Consider the following 17,037-nt stretch of genomic DNA (forward strand, 5'->3'; position numbering starts at 1 on the left):
ATTTCGAAAACCGTAAGACATGGATGCCACCTGTCAGTGATGCTCTGAAGCTTAAGTGACTACAATTATCGCATGTTTGTTACGAGTCGTCATTCGGAATACTTCGACTGTGAGGGCGCCAAGAGCGTTTTCAAGGTACGTTTCCCTTGTAGGTACTACATGCGCCTTTGAAGCTGCATTTCTTACTCATTATGCTACCGTTTGTCTGGCCAATTCGGTCAAGTAATCTTTAGCATGTCTTTGCATGAGTGTGCTGCCTATTTGAAATTTATACAGCACGTTGAAAAGTTATGGGCCTGCAAATGAAAGTATGGCAGGCTGGGGTAATGCCGAAAACGTGCGATTACGCACGTGTTAAAAGCACGCTACGTGGACTTTACTGCTGTAGAATAGCAACGCGTATTTTAGCCACACAAATTACACTTTCAACCGACACAACGGCCTGTTACCTATAAGGAATGATTTACCTGGCATGTTCTTATTATATCACACAATTATAACTTCCAGTGTGCACCGCGTCCTTAAGCTCTTAAAACGCGTGTCAGCTTTGATCAATTCTGGATAAAGTTTGAGATAAAATGGCAAAACATCAATGTCGGCATTCCCCGTAGATCATTTCTCCCATTTTCGGCTTTCCCCGCAGTCCGGGGCAACGCCGAAAAAGTCACTTCTTTGATATTTTTAGTGTGTGCGCTTAACGGTATGCGAATTCATCAAATGCGCCTGGTATGTTTGAAAGGCAAAAGACTGGCCTCTCGAATGACGCCAACAAGAATAGCTTATGTTGTCTACCTTGCGTGCTACGGGCGTCAGAAAAAAAGTCTTCGGCGTTCCCCCAACTTCCCCTATTTGCTGTGACGGTGATAGGAGCTTGTTGAGACGGTGATAGGCCTTTGTTGTGACGCTGTTAGCTGTTTTCTGTGACGCCTAGTCTTGATATGCCGTTCCGGCTGACTGACGGACGCGCCGTTCCGAATCACCGGCTCGATCCGCACTGGGCGCAGTCGGACAATCCGACTTTCGATTTCAATGAGAACTCTCACCCATCTGTCCGGGATTTGCTACAAAACACATGTGAAAATAGCACAGAAAGCTTTGCAATGTCTCCAACAGATGGAAATCGAAGAAGGTTGCAACAGTTGTTCAACAGGAAGAAGTGGAACAAGATGAGCCATGTTCCAATGCCTTAGCAATAGGAACAATATTTGCCGCAAAAAGAACAATAAAAAGATTTAGAGGTATTTGCTTACAGTATGGTCAGATTTACATAAGGCGGGTGTTTAACGTTTTCTTGATTTACGTGTATGTGTGTATTGCATATGTTAACCCGCGCCCGGCTGGGGGTCCTGGATTTCCACGCCCTGCTGGGGGGGGGGGGGTGTTTGAACACCCCCCCTTGTAACTCGGCTCCTGGGCCACGTAGCGATACGCGGAAGGCGGCGTTCGAAAGAGCGTAAAAAATAATGACGAAATCACTTCGGTCAATTTTTTGGTCAGGTCAAAGGTCAGGTCACCAGAGGTCATTGAAGGCAAAATTTCGCCGATTTCCAGGTCGAATGTCGAAAATTTCCAAGAAGCCAACGCATAACTCGGGAACCAATAGAGCTACAGCGCCGAGGAAAAGCGCATTCGATAGCCCTATTAACGCCCTTTCTGAGTAATTGTCTCAGATTTGACCTAACGTCAACGGTTTTGCCTGCAGGGGGCAAAAACTGCAAAAATAGCCGATTTTTTCGGAAACAGTTTTTCTGCAATAACTTTTGACCCAAGCCTTGTACGAGCCCACTTTTACCGGCATCGTGTTCCTCTCGTCAAGACGCATCGAATGAACTATAACTTGACCTTGAAAGGTCAACTTGAAAATTTGACCTCAGGTCAAGGTCATGACCTGACCGGAAAGGGTCATGTTGCATATCGGTCGATCCGTATCGTCGAGCTGAACACATCTAAGGCGTTTTCATCGCTCTAGCATGCCTCTATCAAAAGTTATTTGCGAAAAACTGCTAGAAACCATTCGTGACCTAAGATGACCTCAGGGCATAAACAAGGGTCACGGACACCATTTTCATGTTCACTGTGTCTAAATTACTTGTAATTCGGTGTTTGGGAGTGTTTATAATGTCTTTCGTCCAAAAGAGGCGCATTTCAATTTTCTCCCATTGACTTATAATGGGGAGGTCGCAAAATTGACCTGACCTTAGATCATCGATATCAAAATTCTGAGATATACATTTTGTACATGCTATTGCTCTTAGCAATCGCTGAAAGTTTCAAAGTGATCGGTCACTCGGTGTAGCTATGACAGACATTGAAACTTTTATGAGGTGAGGTCACTTCAAGTGACCTGGTGACCTGACCTTGAATGACTTTGGTCTGAAATTTTCACAACATGTGTAGAATTGATGTATGATAAGGTGTACCAAAAACGGCGGCGCTCCGCGCCGCCGTTTTTGAGATATTCGCGAAAAACCACAAGGGGGGTGTTCAAACACCCCCCCAGCAGGGCGCGGGTTAATACTTAATCGATACGGTTTTCTGAACAATAACCCCGCTTAATATTCTTAAATGCCAGTGAAAAGAGAGAGAGAGAGAGAGAGAGAGAGAGAGAGAGAGAGAGAGAGAGAGAGAGAGAGAGAGGGAGAGGAGAGAGAGAGAGAGAGAGAGAGAGAGAGAGAGAGGGTGAAGAGAAGGAAGGAGGGAGTACGCGAGGGAGGGAGGGAGGGAGGGAGGGAGAAACATCTCGCGCTAAATGAGCTCGTCCTCGAACTGTTGCCTCATCGACACCTGGGCCGACGTGTTGCGTCGCCACTGCATATCTGCCCTGGGATCAGCTTCGACGATATCCTAACTCACAGATAGCTCTCGAACTGGGACTACTCCCGCCCAAAGGCGATCAATAGCTCCTCGTCCAATGGCTATTTCACAACGTCCGTTTATCGTTTAACCTATTTTTGTGTATCGTGTCTCCGGAAAGCCTTCAGCGCTGGCTCGGCGTTTGCCGGCCGGGGCAATCGCGGCTGGCTGGGGGTGTGTTGTGGGTGTGGGAGCGTACGGGGCCGCTGCCCGCCGCCGGGCAGCACCCCAATGCCGCCAGGTAATTTGGTGTGGGTGTCTGCGGTGGTAGGTTCTCAGCGGTGACGTCATACTGCGGGGTGTCCTCCGAGGCAGCCCTGTCCTCATTCTGTGTGTCCTCGGCGGCCGGCTCGCTGCCAATCAGTCCAATAGTCCACCACACACGGCCCGATAATGGCATAATGGCTCGGCTGCAGTTATCGTCTGCCTGAGACCGACCCACTGAACACATGAATCACCTTCATGCTGCGTCACTGCGCTTCTGGCTAAGGGGCTGGCAAATGCACGCGGCCTTGGCCGGCTGGGAACTATAACCATTGTTATGACTACCGGCGCAGCGCAGATGATACGCCTTATTCGCGGACAATGCGTCACCCGTCGGTAATGGTTAACATCCACCAATTCCTTATATGGACGGCCATGAGCGTCAGATAGGAGTGTGGTTAATGCTTCATTGACAGCTTGTTCTAGCAGCAATGATTACAGGCCGGGTGGTTATGGGCTCAGATTGCAAAACTGCGCCATTTAACTCACACGGTAGCAGCCGCAGGCAGCGACGCAAATCAGCAATTGCAGGTCTTGTTCCAATTCACTGGAACAATTTTAAGCATTAATCAGATATATTCCTTTCGCAACAAAAGTATCATTTCTGACTTGCAACATGCCAGTATTCTGAATGACAACTGCCATGTAATCCGTACAAAACAAGCTATAAGCTTTAACGTAAAATGCTAGCGGTCTGTAGTGACTGAACAAAATTGCTGTGCTTTCAGCCTGCATACGAGTATAACATGCAGGGAAGTCCCAATAATTAAGAATAGCATCCATTGATGAGTGAAACATCCCTTTGCGTACTGACTAAAATAAAGTTTATCTCCTTGCTTGCTTATATGCACGTGGAATCAGTAATTGATTTTAGCGCCAATTGTGAGCTATACGATTCTCGGGTTTTGAAGAAAGTGAGAGGCCGTATATAGATACCGCTAAGGTTTGATTCTGAGGACGTCTCCTCAATGTCATCATAGTGGGACAGAAGTTCCTTGTTCCCAGGCCGGGCGTTGTGCCATTTTTACGGTCCGATGTTTCCGGGCGCGTGGAGACAACAGCTGGCGAGAGGTGGGATGGATTGGTCTGATACGGTCCACTGCGACTCTGCTCCGCTGCTCGCGTACTGACGTAACGCGGCGTGTACTCTCAGCGAGAACCAGTCGGCCGTACTGTTCCGACGGGAAGCTCCTACTCGGTCTGTGGCTCCAGTTAACGCATCGACCTATTGCATATCACGCACCGTATGTGCCTGTATGAACATACGTGTGCGATGCGATACACTACAAGATCAACCCGATCATGCATGCTCCCTCAAGTCACACCGAATCCTGATTGTTAACCCATATCTCTTGGCGTTAATTATTCATGACACCTCCCACCTATGAACCCGTCTCTCGTATCATACCACCCACTCGTGCACTGTCTGCCCGCTCCGTATCCCCCTCCCCCAACATCCGGGCCCTCCGCCCTATACCAGTGGCACGCGCTCTGTGAAACACCGTACCCGGCCGGGGGCGCTCCGCGGCGGCGAGGGAAGTATCCAGCCGCACCCCAGCCGCCGGCGGCCACCGGCTGATCTGTGCCTCAACTGGGTCACCGTCTCACACTGGTATATGTGGCAATAAAGCGGCGTCAAGCAGCGCCCAACGACCCCGGGCGTATTCAGCGTCGGCCCGATGAGGCCGTTGCCACCCATCATTGTTGGTGGGCTGCGTTGAGTAAGGCCCGCGCTGGTATGTTGATGTGTTGGGAGGTCCGGCCGGCCCGCGGCCATAGGCACATTGCCAGGGTCAGTCGTCATTCCGGTTCAAGGCCAACGCACGAGCTGATGCAAAAAGTGTAATTCATTTGGAGTGTGCATCTGTAGTGCGGCGCACCGGGAGTTAGGTATTGTTTTTCCTTCGAGAAATCGCTTCGTGCCATTGGCTATCAGACAGTCAGGTAGATCTTTTAACGGGAGATTACGAAGACTAAACGGCTTTCGATGGAATGTGCATTGCAAACAAAGCTAAAGTGGGTAACGGGATGGCAGTTAATGCGACATTGTTTTGCAAGGTCAAACATGCCACAATAAAAATGGGACTCGGAGTACCGACCTACTGCTCGTTCAGCGTGCCAGATTAATTGACGTGACCAGATACACGCGGCCGGCGGTATGGCTCTACATATAGTTGGCTGAGCTGTATACGGACGGAAACCGAGAATAAATGTGAACAGATGTTGGCGTTGTAAGTGTTTATGATAAATGATATGCCTACAACTATGTAGAGGACCTGTTGCTGACATACTTACTGTACTTTTTTTGTTTCTTTCCACGCTGCATCGCCCGAGCACATCCCATTACGAGTGTGTCGGTGCCGGTAGAAAAGGCCGTTACACCGCACAGAAGTTTAACCCGGATGGATAAGTTCCTTCTGGGATACACTCCTCACCACGCACTGGCGTCAGGTCAGGTATGTAAAGCATTAAATACATACGGTGACCACCAGCCTTGACAGGGTAAAGCGAACAAGGATGCCGAGGGGCAATCATTCTGAGGGCATCTGCCCTCAGAATGATTGCCCTCAGTAGATGACCTTTTGGCGCTTTCTATACGATAGAGCGCTTTGCTACTTTTTGTTATTAGGTTTTCATTTAACCATCTGACTCGCTCTCAGCAAACTACGGAGAGGAGCGGTTTCCCCTCTGATTTCCTACAACATAGGCATTCAAAATCCTCCGAACCGAACTTTGGGCCTGCTTACTAGTGAAGGTCATTCAAAAGCTTGTTAAAGTATTACCGAATTCTTGAAAAAGATACAAAAGCCGAATAAAAGACAAGAACACGGGAACTCTTTTTTTCTTAGTGATGTTAGCCGTTTTCACAACGGATTGTCTGGCGAACGTAGATACTAAAGTTGACTAAATCTGCACCAAATATTTGTTACAACAATTATGTTCATACCATGCATTTTATTCAGTGTTATAATCGAACAAAAATGTCTGACAATTTTGCAAATCAGGCATAAAGCAACTTTGCAGCCAAAACTGATAAGTTCTAAGAAACACAATGAACCTAGTGTTACCAAACCTGCACCTAATTTGACCAAATGTGCACCTAAGGTGACCAAATGTGTATCAGATAGCCGTCGTGTAAACGGCTAATATCGCTAGGGATTTAGAACTAAACCCGCGTACAAACTCAACAATCATCTTTCATGGCTTCAGAACCATCATAGCTTAGTCCCATCTTGTGGATTTTGCAATAATAGGTATTCATGTCATTAATTTGTTTCTAAGCTCGATTTATTGATAACATATATTCTATAAAAATGCTGTGAGTTTTGATCTCACTCCACAAGGCCGTTACATGAGCAGCATGGTTCTTTAAAGTGGTAAAGGAAGAATTCTTTTAGGAAGCATTACATACATAACTACGTGTATGTAGGTATGTAATAATATCATCGGGAAGCTTTAGTAGCAATACCTACACAGAAACACACAAACGCACGCACAAAAAAACATGTACTTCTTCAGACTTCAGCTGAAAATATGCGGTATTGAGTGGTCAAGAACGCAGTGTGGTGTCCACTGTCCGTGAGTTTGGGGGACGGGGTCGGCAGCGTGGGACCGCCGCTGGCTACCTCCCGCCCGCCGCCGCCGCTATAAAAGCCCGGTCACGGCGGCTCAGGGTATCAGTTGGTGAGCGAGACCAGTCCCACAGCGAACTCTGCTAACATGAAGGTAAGCAGTGAAATGGGATACTGCATTGTGTCTTAACTTTTCTGAACTTTTGCCGATGAGCCAAGGTAGTATTATGGCCTATGGGCTCAAATTAGCAGCCTTAGCAATCCAATTATGGATGTTTGTTACAAAAATTCTTATGTCTTGAATCTTGATAGCATGTGTTTATTCCAACGTTTCGGTCACTCCTTGATAACAATCGACATGTGGTTTTCATTAATGTAGTGGCTCTTGCCAGTCAAAAAGAGAAAAAATGAAGAAAAAATGGAGGGTTTATATAAAGTGTCGAAATTCAAATGAGAAGAGTAGGTACGTGTCAAAATCAGAAGTAAACTAAAGAATTGGCACACAAAGAAGCAGCATCGTCTTATGAGCAAATAACGGTTTTCAATTTATGTTTCCGTTTAATATTCAATAAGCTAAATTACCTACCTTTGAATGCTTGTCACTATGCCAGTAAGAGAAGCTGATGAAGGCAATTGTGACATTTACCTTAGCGGTCATTTATCATATCAGAGAACCGTTCCATAGCATAAATATTATTAAAGTGCTGTGGTTGTGAGAAAAAAAGCAAATGGACATATGCATAAATTTTGAAAAGTATGTTTTGCTTTTTACCATGCGCAATAAACTAATACGGCTCAATTTCATTTCCAGCTGTTCATCGTTGCTGCTCTGCTGGCTGTGGCTGCGGCCGACAAGCCTGCCCCCGCGCCCTACCGCCCGGCCCCGGCTCCGTACAAGCCGGCTCCTGCTCCGTACAAGCCGGCTCCTGCCCCGTACAAGCCGGCTCCGGCTCCGTACAACCCTGCCCCGGCCTACAAGCCGGCCCCCTACCACCCGGAGCCCCAGTACAAGGAGGAGGCCAAGCCGTACGCCTTCGACTATGCCGTGAAGGACGGCTACTCTGGCGCTGACTTCGCTGCCAACGAGAACAGCGACGGCAAGCAGACCACCGGCTACTACAAGGTGGCTCTGCCCGACGGCCGCATCCAGACCGTCAAGTACACCGCCGACCACTATGCTGGATACAACGCCGAGGTCACCTACGAGGGAGAGGCCCAGTACCCCGAGTACAAGCCCGAGTACAAGCCTGCCCCGTACAAGCCCGCCCCTGCCCCTTACAAGCCCGCCCCGGCCCCCTACCGTCCCGCCCCGGCCCCGTACAAGCCCGCCCCCACCCCCGCCTATAACTAAGCATTTTCAAATGCAAGTTCTGTGAACAGCTGTGTTATTTATTTCGTGTTATGCTCATTGTGTCCTGTTTCTGAGAATAAATGTATTTGTGATTACGGATAATGTTTTGTGACAGAGTTTTCGGGAGCTATTTTAGATCGAAATGTTCGTTGTTTGACATGGTTCTGGTAAGTGGATCCGATTTGTCGTCTAGAGAGAGAGAGAGAGAGAGAGAGAGAGAGAGAGAGAGAGAGAGAGAGAGAGAGAGAGAGAGAGAGAGAGAGAGAGAGAGAGAGAGAGAGAGAGAGAGAGAGAGAGAGAGAGAGAGAGAGAGAGAGAGAGAGAGAGAGAGAGAGAGAGAGAGAGAGAGAGAGAGAGAGAGAGAGAGAGAGAGAGAGAGAGAGAGAGAGAGGAGAGAGAGAGAGAGAGAGAGAGAGAGAGAGAGAGAGAGAGAGAGAGAGAGAGAGAGAGAGAGAGAGAGAGAGAGAGAGAGAGAGAGAGAGAGAGAGAGAGAGAGAGAGAGAGAGAGAGAGAGAGAGAGAGAGAGAGAGAGAGAGAGAGAGAGAGAGAGAGAGAGAGAGAGAGAGAGAGAGAGAGAGAGAGAGAGAGAGAGAGAGAGAGAGAGAGAGAGAGAGAGAGGAGAGAGAGAGAGAGAGAGAGAGAGAGAGAGAGAGAGAGAGAGAGAGAGAGAGAGAGAGAGAGAGAGAGAGAGAGAGAGAGAGAGAGAGAGAGAGAGAGAGAGAGAGAGAGAGAGAGAGAGAGAGAGAGAGAGAGAGAGAGAGAGAGAGAGAGAGAGAGAGAGAGAGAGAGAGAGAGAGAGAGAGAGAGAGAGAGAGAGAGAGAGAGAGAGAGAGAGAGAGAGAGAGAGAGAGAGAGAGAGAGAGAGAGAGAGAGAGAGAGAGAGAGAGAGAGAGAGAGAGAGAGAGAGAGAGAGAGACGGGCTTATGTTTGCTCCTGATCTGCCGGATCAATTTCATTTTCTCAAAGGAAACCTTTTCCAAGTTAACTTGCGCACTGACGGGTTCCGCGCCAACTTAGAACCGACGGGGGGGAGGGGGCGGTTGACCGCCCCCCTGAGATCTCGAGAACGAAGCAAGCTAGCGACAAGCGGTAAAAAGCATGGGATATGCACGGACAAGGTCTACAATTTTTATTTAGGTTATTTTCAGGTCAGGTCAAATATGACGTCACAGGGGTGAAAAAGGTCAAAATGGCGGCGCTTGAAATGAATAGTTTTTCTCGAATAACTTTCGAAGTAGCCAAGCTAGGAACTAACTAATGGCATCATTCCTCTCGTCAATCCGCATCGAATCATATATGTGTTGACCTCAAAAGATCAAGGTCAAAGGTTGACCTCAGGTCACTTGACCTCAAGGTCATCATGTTTATCATTCGATGCACCTTGACGAGCTGAGCACAATGAAACTGTCCTCGTGGCCGTATCTCGTTTCTGTAAGGAGTTAGTAGCACAAAAAACTTTGGTGACCCTTGATGACGTCACATGACCTTAGAGCTGCCAAAGAGCAAACAAGGCCTCATGGTAGTCAAAGTTGATCGTATATGAAGTCATTCGTGGTATATTGCGCCATTGCGACGCGTTTTAGTGGAAAAACAATTTCTTGTTGATTTTTCCCTCATTGACTTCCCAGCCAGCCTTCCCAAATGGGGCCCATATGGGCTGAAAGTGGGGCATCTGGGCTTAAGTGGGCATGGGCTACATGTGGGCTATTATCTGGGCTAAATCTGGGTCCCATATGGGCTGAGCCCCAGCAAACATGCCCACATGGGTCCCATATGGGGTGAACATGGGCCAGATGGGCTCACGTGGGACATGGGCTACAGATGGGCTACCCATATGGGCCCCATATGGGATAAAAATGGGCCAGGTGGGCCAAACGCATGTGGGCTGGAGATGGGCATCCCATGTGGGTCCCATATGGGGTAAACATGGGCCAGATGGGCCCAGTGGGACATGGGCTACAGATGGGCTACCCATATGGGCCCCATACGGGATAAAAATGGGCCAGGTGGGCCAATCGCATGTGGGCTGGAGATGGATATCCCATGTGGGTCCCATATCCGGTAAACATGGGCCAAATGGGCTCACGTGGGACATGGGCTACAGATGGGCTACCCATATGGGCCCCATATGGGATAAAAATGGGCCAGGTGGGCCAAACGCATGTGGGCTGGAGATGGGCATCCCATGTGGGTCCCATATGGGGTGAACATGGGCCAGATGGGCCCACGTGGGACATGGGCTACAGATGGGCTACCCATATGGGCCCCATATGGGAAAAATGGGCCAGGTGGGCCAAACGCATGTGGGCTGGAGATGGGCATCCCATGTTTGTCCCATATGGATCACCCATGTAGGCCCCATTTAAGTTACTCCAAGAGCATAAAAGCAAAAAAGGTGACTGTTGTTCATGTGAATTTTGGACTCCAAGTACATCAAGTTCATACATGATGCCATATGGGGTCAATGTAGGCTGGCCCATATGGGTCCCTGATGTGGGGGCCGCGTGGGTCTCATATGGGGCCTACGTGGGCTTGCCCATATGGGTCCCATGTGTCACCCACTGCTATTCCCATGTGGGGCCCATATGGAAGAGGTGGGTGGCCATGTGGGCCCCATATGGGAACCATGTGGGCATGTTTGCTGGGATATGGACATTTCCTTTACTACAAAATGTTGGTATCTGACCCGACACCTATCTGGGCTGGATGCGGGCAGCATGTGGGCAAACTGGACACCAACACGCTGGGCACACCCAGCCGGGGCCCACATGGGGCCCAGCCGCCCACATGGGCAAAATTTACTACAAAACTTTGTTAACTGACCCGACACCTATCTGGGCTGGATGCGGGCAGCATGTGGGCAGACTGGGCACCAACAAGCTGGGCACACCCATTCGGGGCCCACATGGGCAAAAGTTACTACAAAACTAATTGTTAACTGACCCGACACCTACACCAATCTGCAATAAACATTTCCTTTATTACAAAATTTTGTTTACTGACCCGGCACCTATCTGGGCTGGATGCGGGCAGCATGTGGGCAAACTGGGCACCAACAAGCTGGGCACACCCATCCGGGGCCCACATGGGGCCCAAATGGGCAAACTTTACTACACTTTGTTAACTGACCCGACACCTATCTGGGCTGGATGCGGGCAGCATGTGGGCAGACTGGGCACCAACAAGCTGGGCACACCCATCCGGGGCCCACATGGGGCCCAAATGGGCAAACCTTACTACAAAACTTTGTTAACTGACCCGACACCTATCTGGGCTGAATGCGGGCAGCATGTGGGCAGACTGGGCACCAACAAACTGGGCACACCCATCCGGGGCCCACGTGGGGCCCAAATGGGCAAACCCCAGCCAGCATGCCCATGTGGGCCCCACATGGGCAGTTGATGGGCATGGTGGGCTAGGTGGGCCATGGGCTAGAGATGGGCAAATATGTGGGCTGCATGTGGGCTCCACATGGGCTGCCTACATATTTTTTTGGCAGGCATAATGCTTGATAATGAGATTGCTTGCACATGTACGAGGGCATATCCAGGAATTTTGGTGAACACAGGCATTCACGCGGTGTTCCTGTATGGTGGGCTTAACATGGGCACTGCGTGGGCAGCCCATGTAGTGGGGTGTAGGTGGGCTGGATGTGGGCAGCGCATTATTTATTTTTTCACTGTCCAATGTGTATGATATTACAAGAAACAAGAACTCGCTGTTTAGTCTCATGCCTCCAAAATACACTTCGACGTCGTGAGGAAGTCGCATAGTTGATGTTTGTGAGACCAGCTACGGCTGATATTGGACAGTCAATGTTGTGATTGTGTCGTATGATTGTGTCGCCTGAGCCCGCCCCTGCGCGGGCGACCCGCCGGCGGAGCTCGGCCCACCGGACGGGGCCTGGGGCCGCCTCTGCACCGCCCGGGGCGGTGACCGGCCGACCGGCTGGCGGGGCTGCGGCGTCTGGGCGGGCCAGTTGGCGTTGAGACTCTGAGTGGTGTGCGTGTCCAATAAAGCCTTAATTCGGGCGGAACCGACACATGGCGCGGTCGGTATTAGCTCGAACCCGCCCATAGTGAGTACAAAGTGCGATTAACGAAAGTCAAAGGAAGCAGGAATGCGTAGCCGTGGCGGCCGCGCCGCAACCACGACCGCGTTCGAGTCTCTTCGGAGAGGCGCGCCCGCAGCGACGCCAGCTGTATCGCTAGTTGGTCGAGTCGCAGCTGTGACATCAGGACGTAGTCGTCCCATCTCTCCTTCCAGAGGTAGAAGGCGTCACTGCGGTCGGCGGAGATGTCCAGTCGGTCAGGCCGGATCGGCTGCAGGCTCGTCATACCACAGCGATTACGAAGGACTGTTCTAGAAGCCCTCCACGCCAGCCACCTGGGGAAGGAGAAAACGAAGGCCCGCGCAAGACAGATCGTCTACTGGCCCGGGATCTACCGGGATGTGGAAAATGTCACCCGCTGCTGTACCAGCTGCCAGAGAGATCTACTCGCTCAGCAGCAAGAGACCATGATGAGGAGACCGCCAGCGGAAAGGCCGTTCGAACTACACATCGACTTTGCCGATCACGCCGGCAGGAAGTACCTCGTGGCAGTGGACAGATACTCCGGGTGGCTGTTTGTCGCCGACCTCGGTGTAAGCGCCCCCGCTTACACCGGTCCGAAGGACGATAGCAGGCGTCATGACGAGCGCACTCGCTACGCGACTTAGCGTAAATGGACGGCACGGGAAAAGGGCTTTCGGCGGTACCCGGCTTTTTGATGTCGTGTTCAGTAAGTAATGGTTTTATCTCTTTATTTAATTGCCCAACTCCCTTGGACACCTGATAGCGGATGTCAGAATAACAGCAGCACTCCCATTCATATGTTATTTCAGGTGTCGTCAATTACTGTCCGATTAGCGAATTCCAAGCAGCCGACTTATAAAGCACTAATGTCCTTTGTGTCCATCATAATCGGACCTTGTATGTTTATTCTGCATCAGATTATTTCCTGCAAAAAAAAATATCTAAAGTTCATTTCTCAATTAATTCAAGTCAAATCAGATGATGTTACTTTTAATGCAGGTAATACAGAATCATGGTAGAACACAGCACGGGCAATACACAATTCGCTTATGTGTCTGCACCTTTTACATTGCTGGTGCTTATTTTACAGGAGCCGTGCGGCGGAACGGGCTTACCCAGGACACCAACAACGGCCAGCTGGAGGTGGCGCCACGAAAGTGGTTTACGGGTGCCAGGAACCGCGACGGAGGCCGCCAGGAGAGGACACCAGCTGGAGTTTAAGCGGAGGAGCAGATGAGAGAAGAAGTCTAGAGATGAACAGAAGAGAGGAGAGAGTTTAAACAGCATTTTTGTGTTTATCGATAATATAAATATTGATCACTGACAGTTTGTTTTGTTGCGGTGGCGAACGTTCAGCAATGATCAGGGGGAGTGATTGAAATAGCAGACATCGATTATATTATAATCATATTGAAATTAATTGTAGGTTCTGGTGGGAACTAAGATGGGCTTTGGTGAATATTTATTGATTAATACAAACGATGCTAGGGAGGTGAGCCAGCATGGGGCCCACCTAGGGCCCACATCTGCTGGCCCACGTGGACCCCATATGGTACCCACCTTGAGCCCATGTGGGCCAGCCCAGGTGGGCCCCATATGGTACCCACCTTGAGCCCACGTGGGCCAGCCCAGGTGGGCCCCACCATTTACCCAGGGACAAATTTATGTGGGCCCCACATGGGCTGCCCACATGGGTCCCACCAAGTGGCCCACCTGGGCCCCATGTGGGGCCAAGGTAATAATGTTGGCTGGGTATGGGTCCCAGCTGGGTCCCATTTCGAACCCACATGGGCTCCAGGTGGGATTTTTCGCTTATACCCATTTGGGTCCCGGCTGGGAAAGCCCATATGGGACCCGGCTGGGCCCCATATGGGTCCCATGTCGAACGCACATGGGCCCCATGTGGGATTTTTCGCTTATACCTACCCATGTGGGTCCCGGCTGGGAAAGCCCATGTGGGACCCATATGTGCCCCGGCTGGGCCCCATTTGGGTCCCATTTCGAGCCCACATGGGCCCCATGTGGGATTTTTCGCTTATATCCATGTGGGTCCCGGCTGGGAAAGCCCATGTGGGACCCATATGTGCCCCGGCTGGGCCCCATATGGGTCCCATTTCGAACCCACATGAGCCCCATGTGGGATTTTTCGCTTATACCCATGTGGGTCCCGGCTGGGAAAGCCCATGTGGGACCCATATGTGCCCCGGCTGGGCCCCATATGGGTCCCATTTCGAACCCACATGGGCCCCATGTGGGATTTTTCAATTATGCCCATGTGGGTCCCGGCTGGGAAAGCCCATGTGGGACCCATATGTGCCCCGGCTGGGCCCCATATGGGTCCCATTTCGAACCCACATGGGCCCCATGTGGGATTCTTTAATTATACCCATGTGGGTCCCGGCTGGGAAAGCCCATGTGGGACCCATATGTGCCCCGGCTGGGCCCCATATGGGGCCATCTGGGCTGCCCATATGGGACCCAGTTGGACGCCCATGACAAACACATCTGGGCCCCAAGTGGGCAGCCCAGATGGGCCCCAGTTTGCTGCCCACTTGGGGCCCATATGGGCCCCATTTGGGAAGGCTGGCTGGGTTATGGTCAGGTCAATAAATTGACCTGACCTTAGGTCATCGATATCCACATTCCGAGATAAACAAGGTGTAGCTATCAATGACCTCATTACATCCTACGACTTTTAAAGGCCTCCGTCATCTACTGTAGCTCTGACACGATGACAAAGTTGCAAAAAAGTGAATTGAGGTTGGGTCATTCGAAGTAACCTGGTGACCTGACCTTGAAAGTAGGGAGGTTCAAATTTTTACACAATGAGTAAAATTGATGAGGAAAAAGTCATGCCAAATTTCGCGGCGTTGCGCGCAGCGGCTTTTCCGCTATTCACGAAAAACCTGAGGGGGGACGGTTACCCCCCCCCCCTCCGTCGGTGCGCGGGTTAAAGTGTATGAGAACAGCATACCTATGTAGACTACTCTATATCTGGACTGTGCACGTAGCGATGGAGAATATTATGACCATTCATTGCAAATGATAAATATGGAATATCAGATGGTTAATTTCAAATCATAAGTCTGATGCATCGCACTTCGGTTGGTGGATTGTTTGACACTTTGACTGATATGTGTGGTCTTCCGTTCCACCTGATCACAAACCACTATATATACCATACTACAGGATCTTGTACCTAACACTTCTAGAGGTGCAGTAAGTTATAAAATGCAGCGATGCACATTCGAGCGACTGGCGCCTTTAATTTACCACGTTTCACTATTTTTTGTTTGTTAATGATGCCCAAAACTTTTTTTCTTGCCAATATTCGGCTAACGGAAATTAGACGCATGCGGCACTTGCTGTCTGAAATTGGGATAATTTCGCGCAGGCCTAGCTAGCCATGCATAGCCAGCTTCTAGTAGCGAGCTCTAGAATAATGGATTAACTAATAATAGCTTGGAACACAAGCGGTCCAGTCGTTCATGCGATGCAGAAGTGGGTCCTGCACGTGCGCACGTATAACATAGGTATTTCTATGGCATGTAAGCACCTGAAAATCCATCGCCCGGCGGGTGCCCGAGGAAGAGTTAAGTTCCAGCGCCATCGGCCCAGTCATTACAGCATTGTCGTGCTAAAATATTTCCGATCAAGCAATCCCGTTTGGCGCTTCGCACTTACTAGTCATAAAGCTGTGAAAGACTTATCAAATGCAAGAATGCCTTTCTATACTGAATGATGTAACCATAAGGCTGCACAGTCCACTGATATCATCGATAAGATAGCAATTAATGCTGTTTTTGATATTTCTCACACAAAATAAAATCGCCCAAATGGACTAATAGCTATACCAGATGTATCCTTCTACATGGCAGAAGTTTTGATGGATCATTCATGACGAAGGACGGGCACCCTTCACTGCCGTTAAACCTATAGTCGCCGGGATTTATAACTATGGTTAAGATGGCGAGGACTGATATAATTTAATTTCTTGTCGTGCCGCTGTGACTTTTCAGACACCACACTGACTGTCCTCAGCTTCATAAGTAATTCTTTCACCAAGGTTCCATTCAAAGTTAAATGAAGACCACTGAAGGATTCAAGAGGGCATTTGGGGAAACATGCCACCCTGTCGATGTCAAGGTCGATAACGTTTTGATTTTTCACGAAAAAATTAAGATAAATAACTTAATTGAAAGAAACCTGCATAATAGCCGTTTTCACGACGGCCATCTGGTCCACATTTGGTGCACATCTGGTGCAGATTAGGTGCATATTTGGTCAAATTGGGTTCAGTGTGTCTCTTAGTAGCTATCAGCTAGGGTTGCACTAATTGCTTATATGCCTGCTTTGTCATATTATCAGAGGGTATCATCGATTAAAACACTGAAATAAATTTATAAAATAAAGATATTTGCTGTAAAAGAGATTAGGTGCAGATTTGGTCAAATTAGGTGCATTCGCCGGATAGCCCGTCGTGAAAACGGCTAATATACACTGCAAGGCATAATTAAGCGAAAGCCATGCATTTGTTGAATTTGAAAACAATTTTTTTTAGTAAGTCCCAGCAGCGCTAGACAGTAGACACCGTCTTTCTGGATCATCAAAACGCCATATACGTAGAACAGCCGAAGGAAATTGCATGCCACGCAAGACCATGTTTTGCGCAAGACCATGTTTTTTGATGCAGTGACACACTGACACATAGCTCGTCACGTCCGGATCCAAGAGGCCGTAAGGCCTTCCTAAATTCCGCATACTATAAGTAAGTAAGTAAGTAAGTATGTTTCATTCCTTCCACACATCAACTACCACATATGTATTGCTAACAACTCATTGCAATCCTCCCCAAAGTTTGCAACTTCTTTTATAAACCTCTCAGTTTGCATCGCCACAAATGACGAAGAAAAGTGTGCGAA

The 17,037-nt window shown here is 49.3% G+C and overlaps 1 protein-coding gene and 1 long non-coding RNA gene across 2 annotated transcripts; both read left to right on the forward strand.

The window, feature by feature from the left end:
* Positions 1-6,695: 6,695 nt before the first annotated feature.
* Positions 6,696-8,135, forward strand: LOC122378361 (cuticle protein 7-like). The gene is made up of 2 exons (XM_043359338.1): positions 6,696-6,843; positions 7,501-8,135. The coding sequence occupies exons 1-2, from the start codon at positions 6,838-6,840 to the stop codon at positions 8,038-8,040; spliced, it is 546 nt and encodes a 181-aa protein (XP_043215273.1). The 5' UTR covers positions 6,696-6,837; the 3' UTR covers positions 8,041-8,135.
* A 3,191-nt stretch (positions 8,136-11,326) lies between these two features.
* LOC122378362 lies at positions 11,327-13,439 on the forward strand. Its single transcript, XR_006256008.1, has 2 exons — positions 11,327-12,821; positions 13,206-13,439. It is a non-coding gene; the product is annotated as an uncharacterized LOC122378362 (long non-coding RNA).
* The last annotated feature ends 3,598 nt before the right edge of the window (positions 13,440-17,037 follow it).

This window comes from Amphibalanus amphitrite, unplaced genomic scaffold (assembly GCF_019059575.1).
Source record: "Amphibalanus amphitrite isolate SeventyFive unplaced genomic scaffold, NRLGWU_Aamphi_draft 000058F_arrow, whole genome shotgun sequence".
NCBI lineage: Eukaryota > Metazoa > Arthropoda > Thecostraca > Balanomorpha > Balanidae > Amphibalanus > Amphibalanus amphitrite.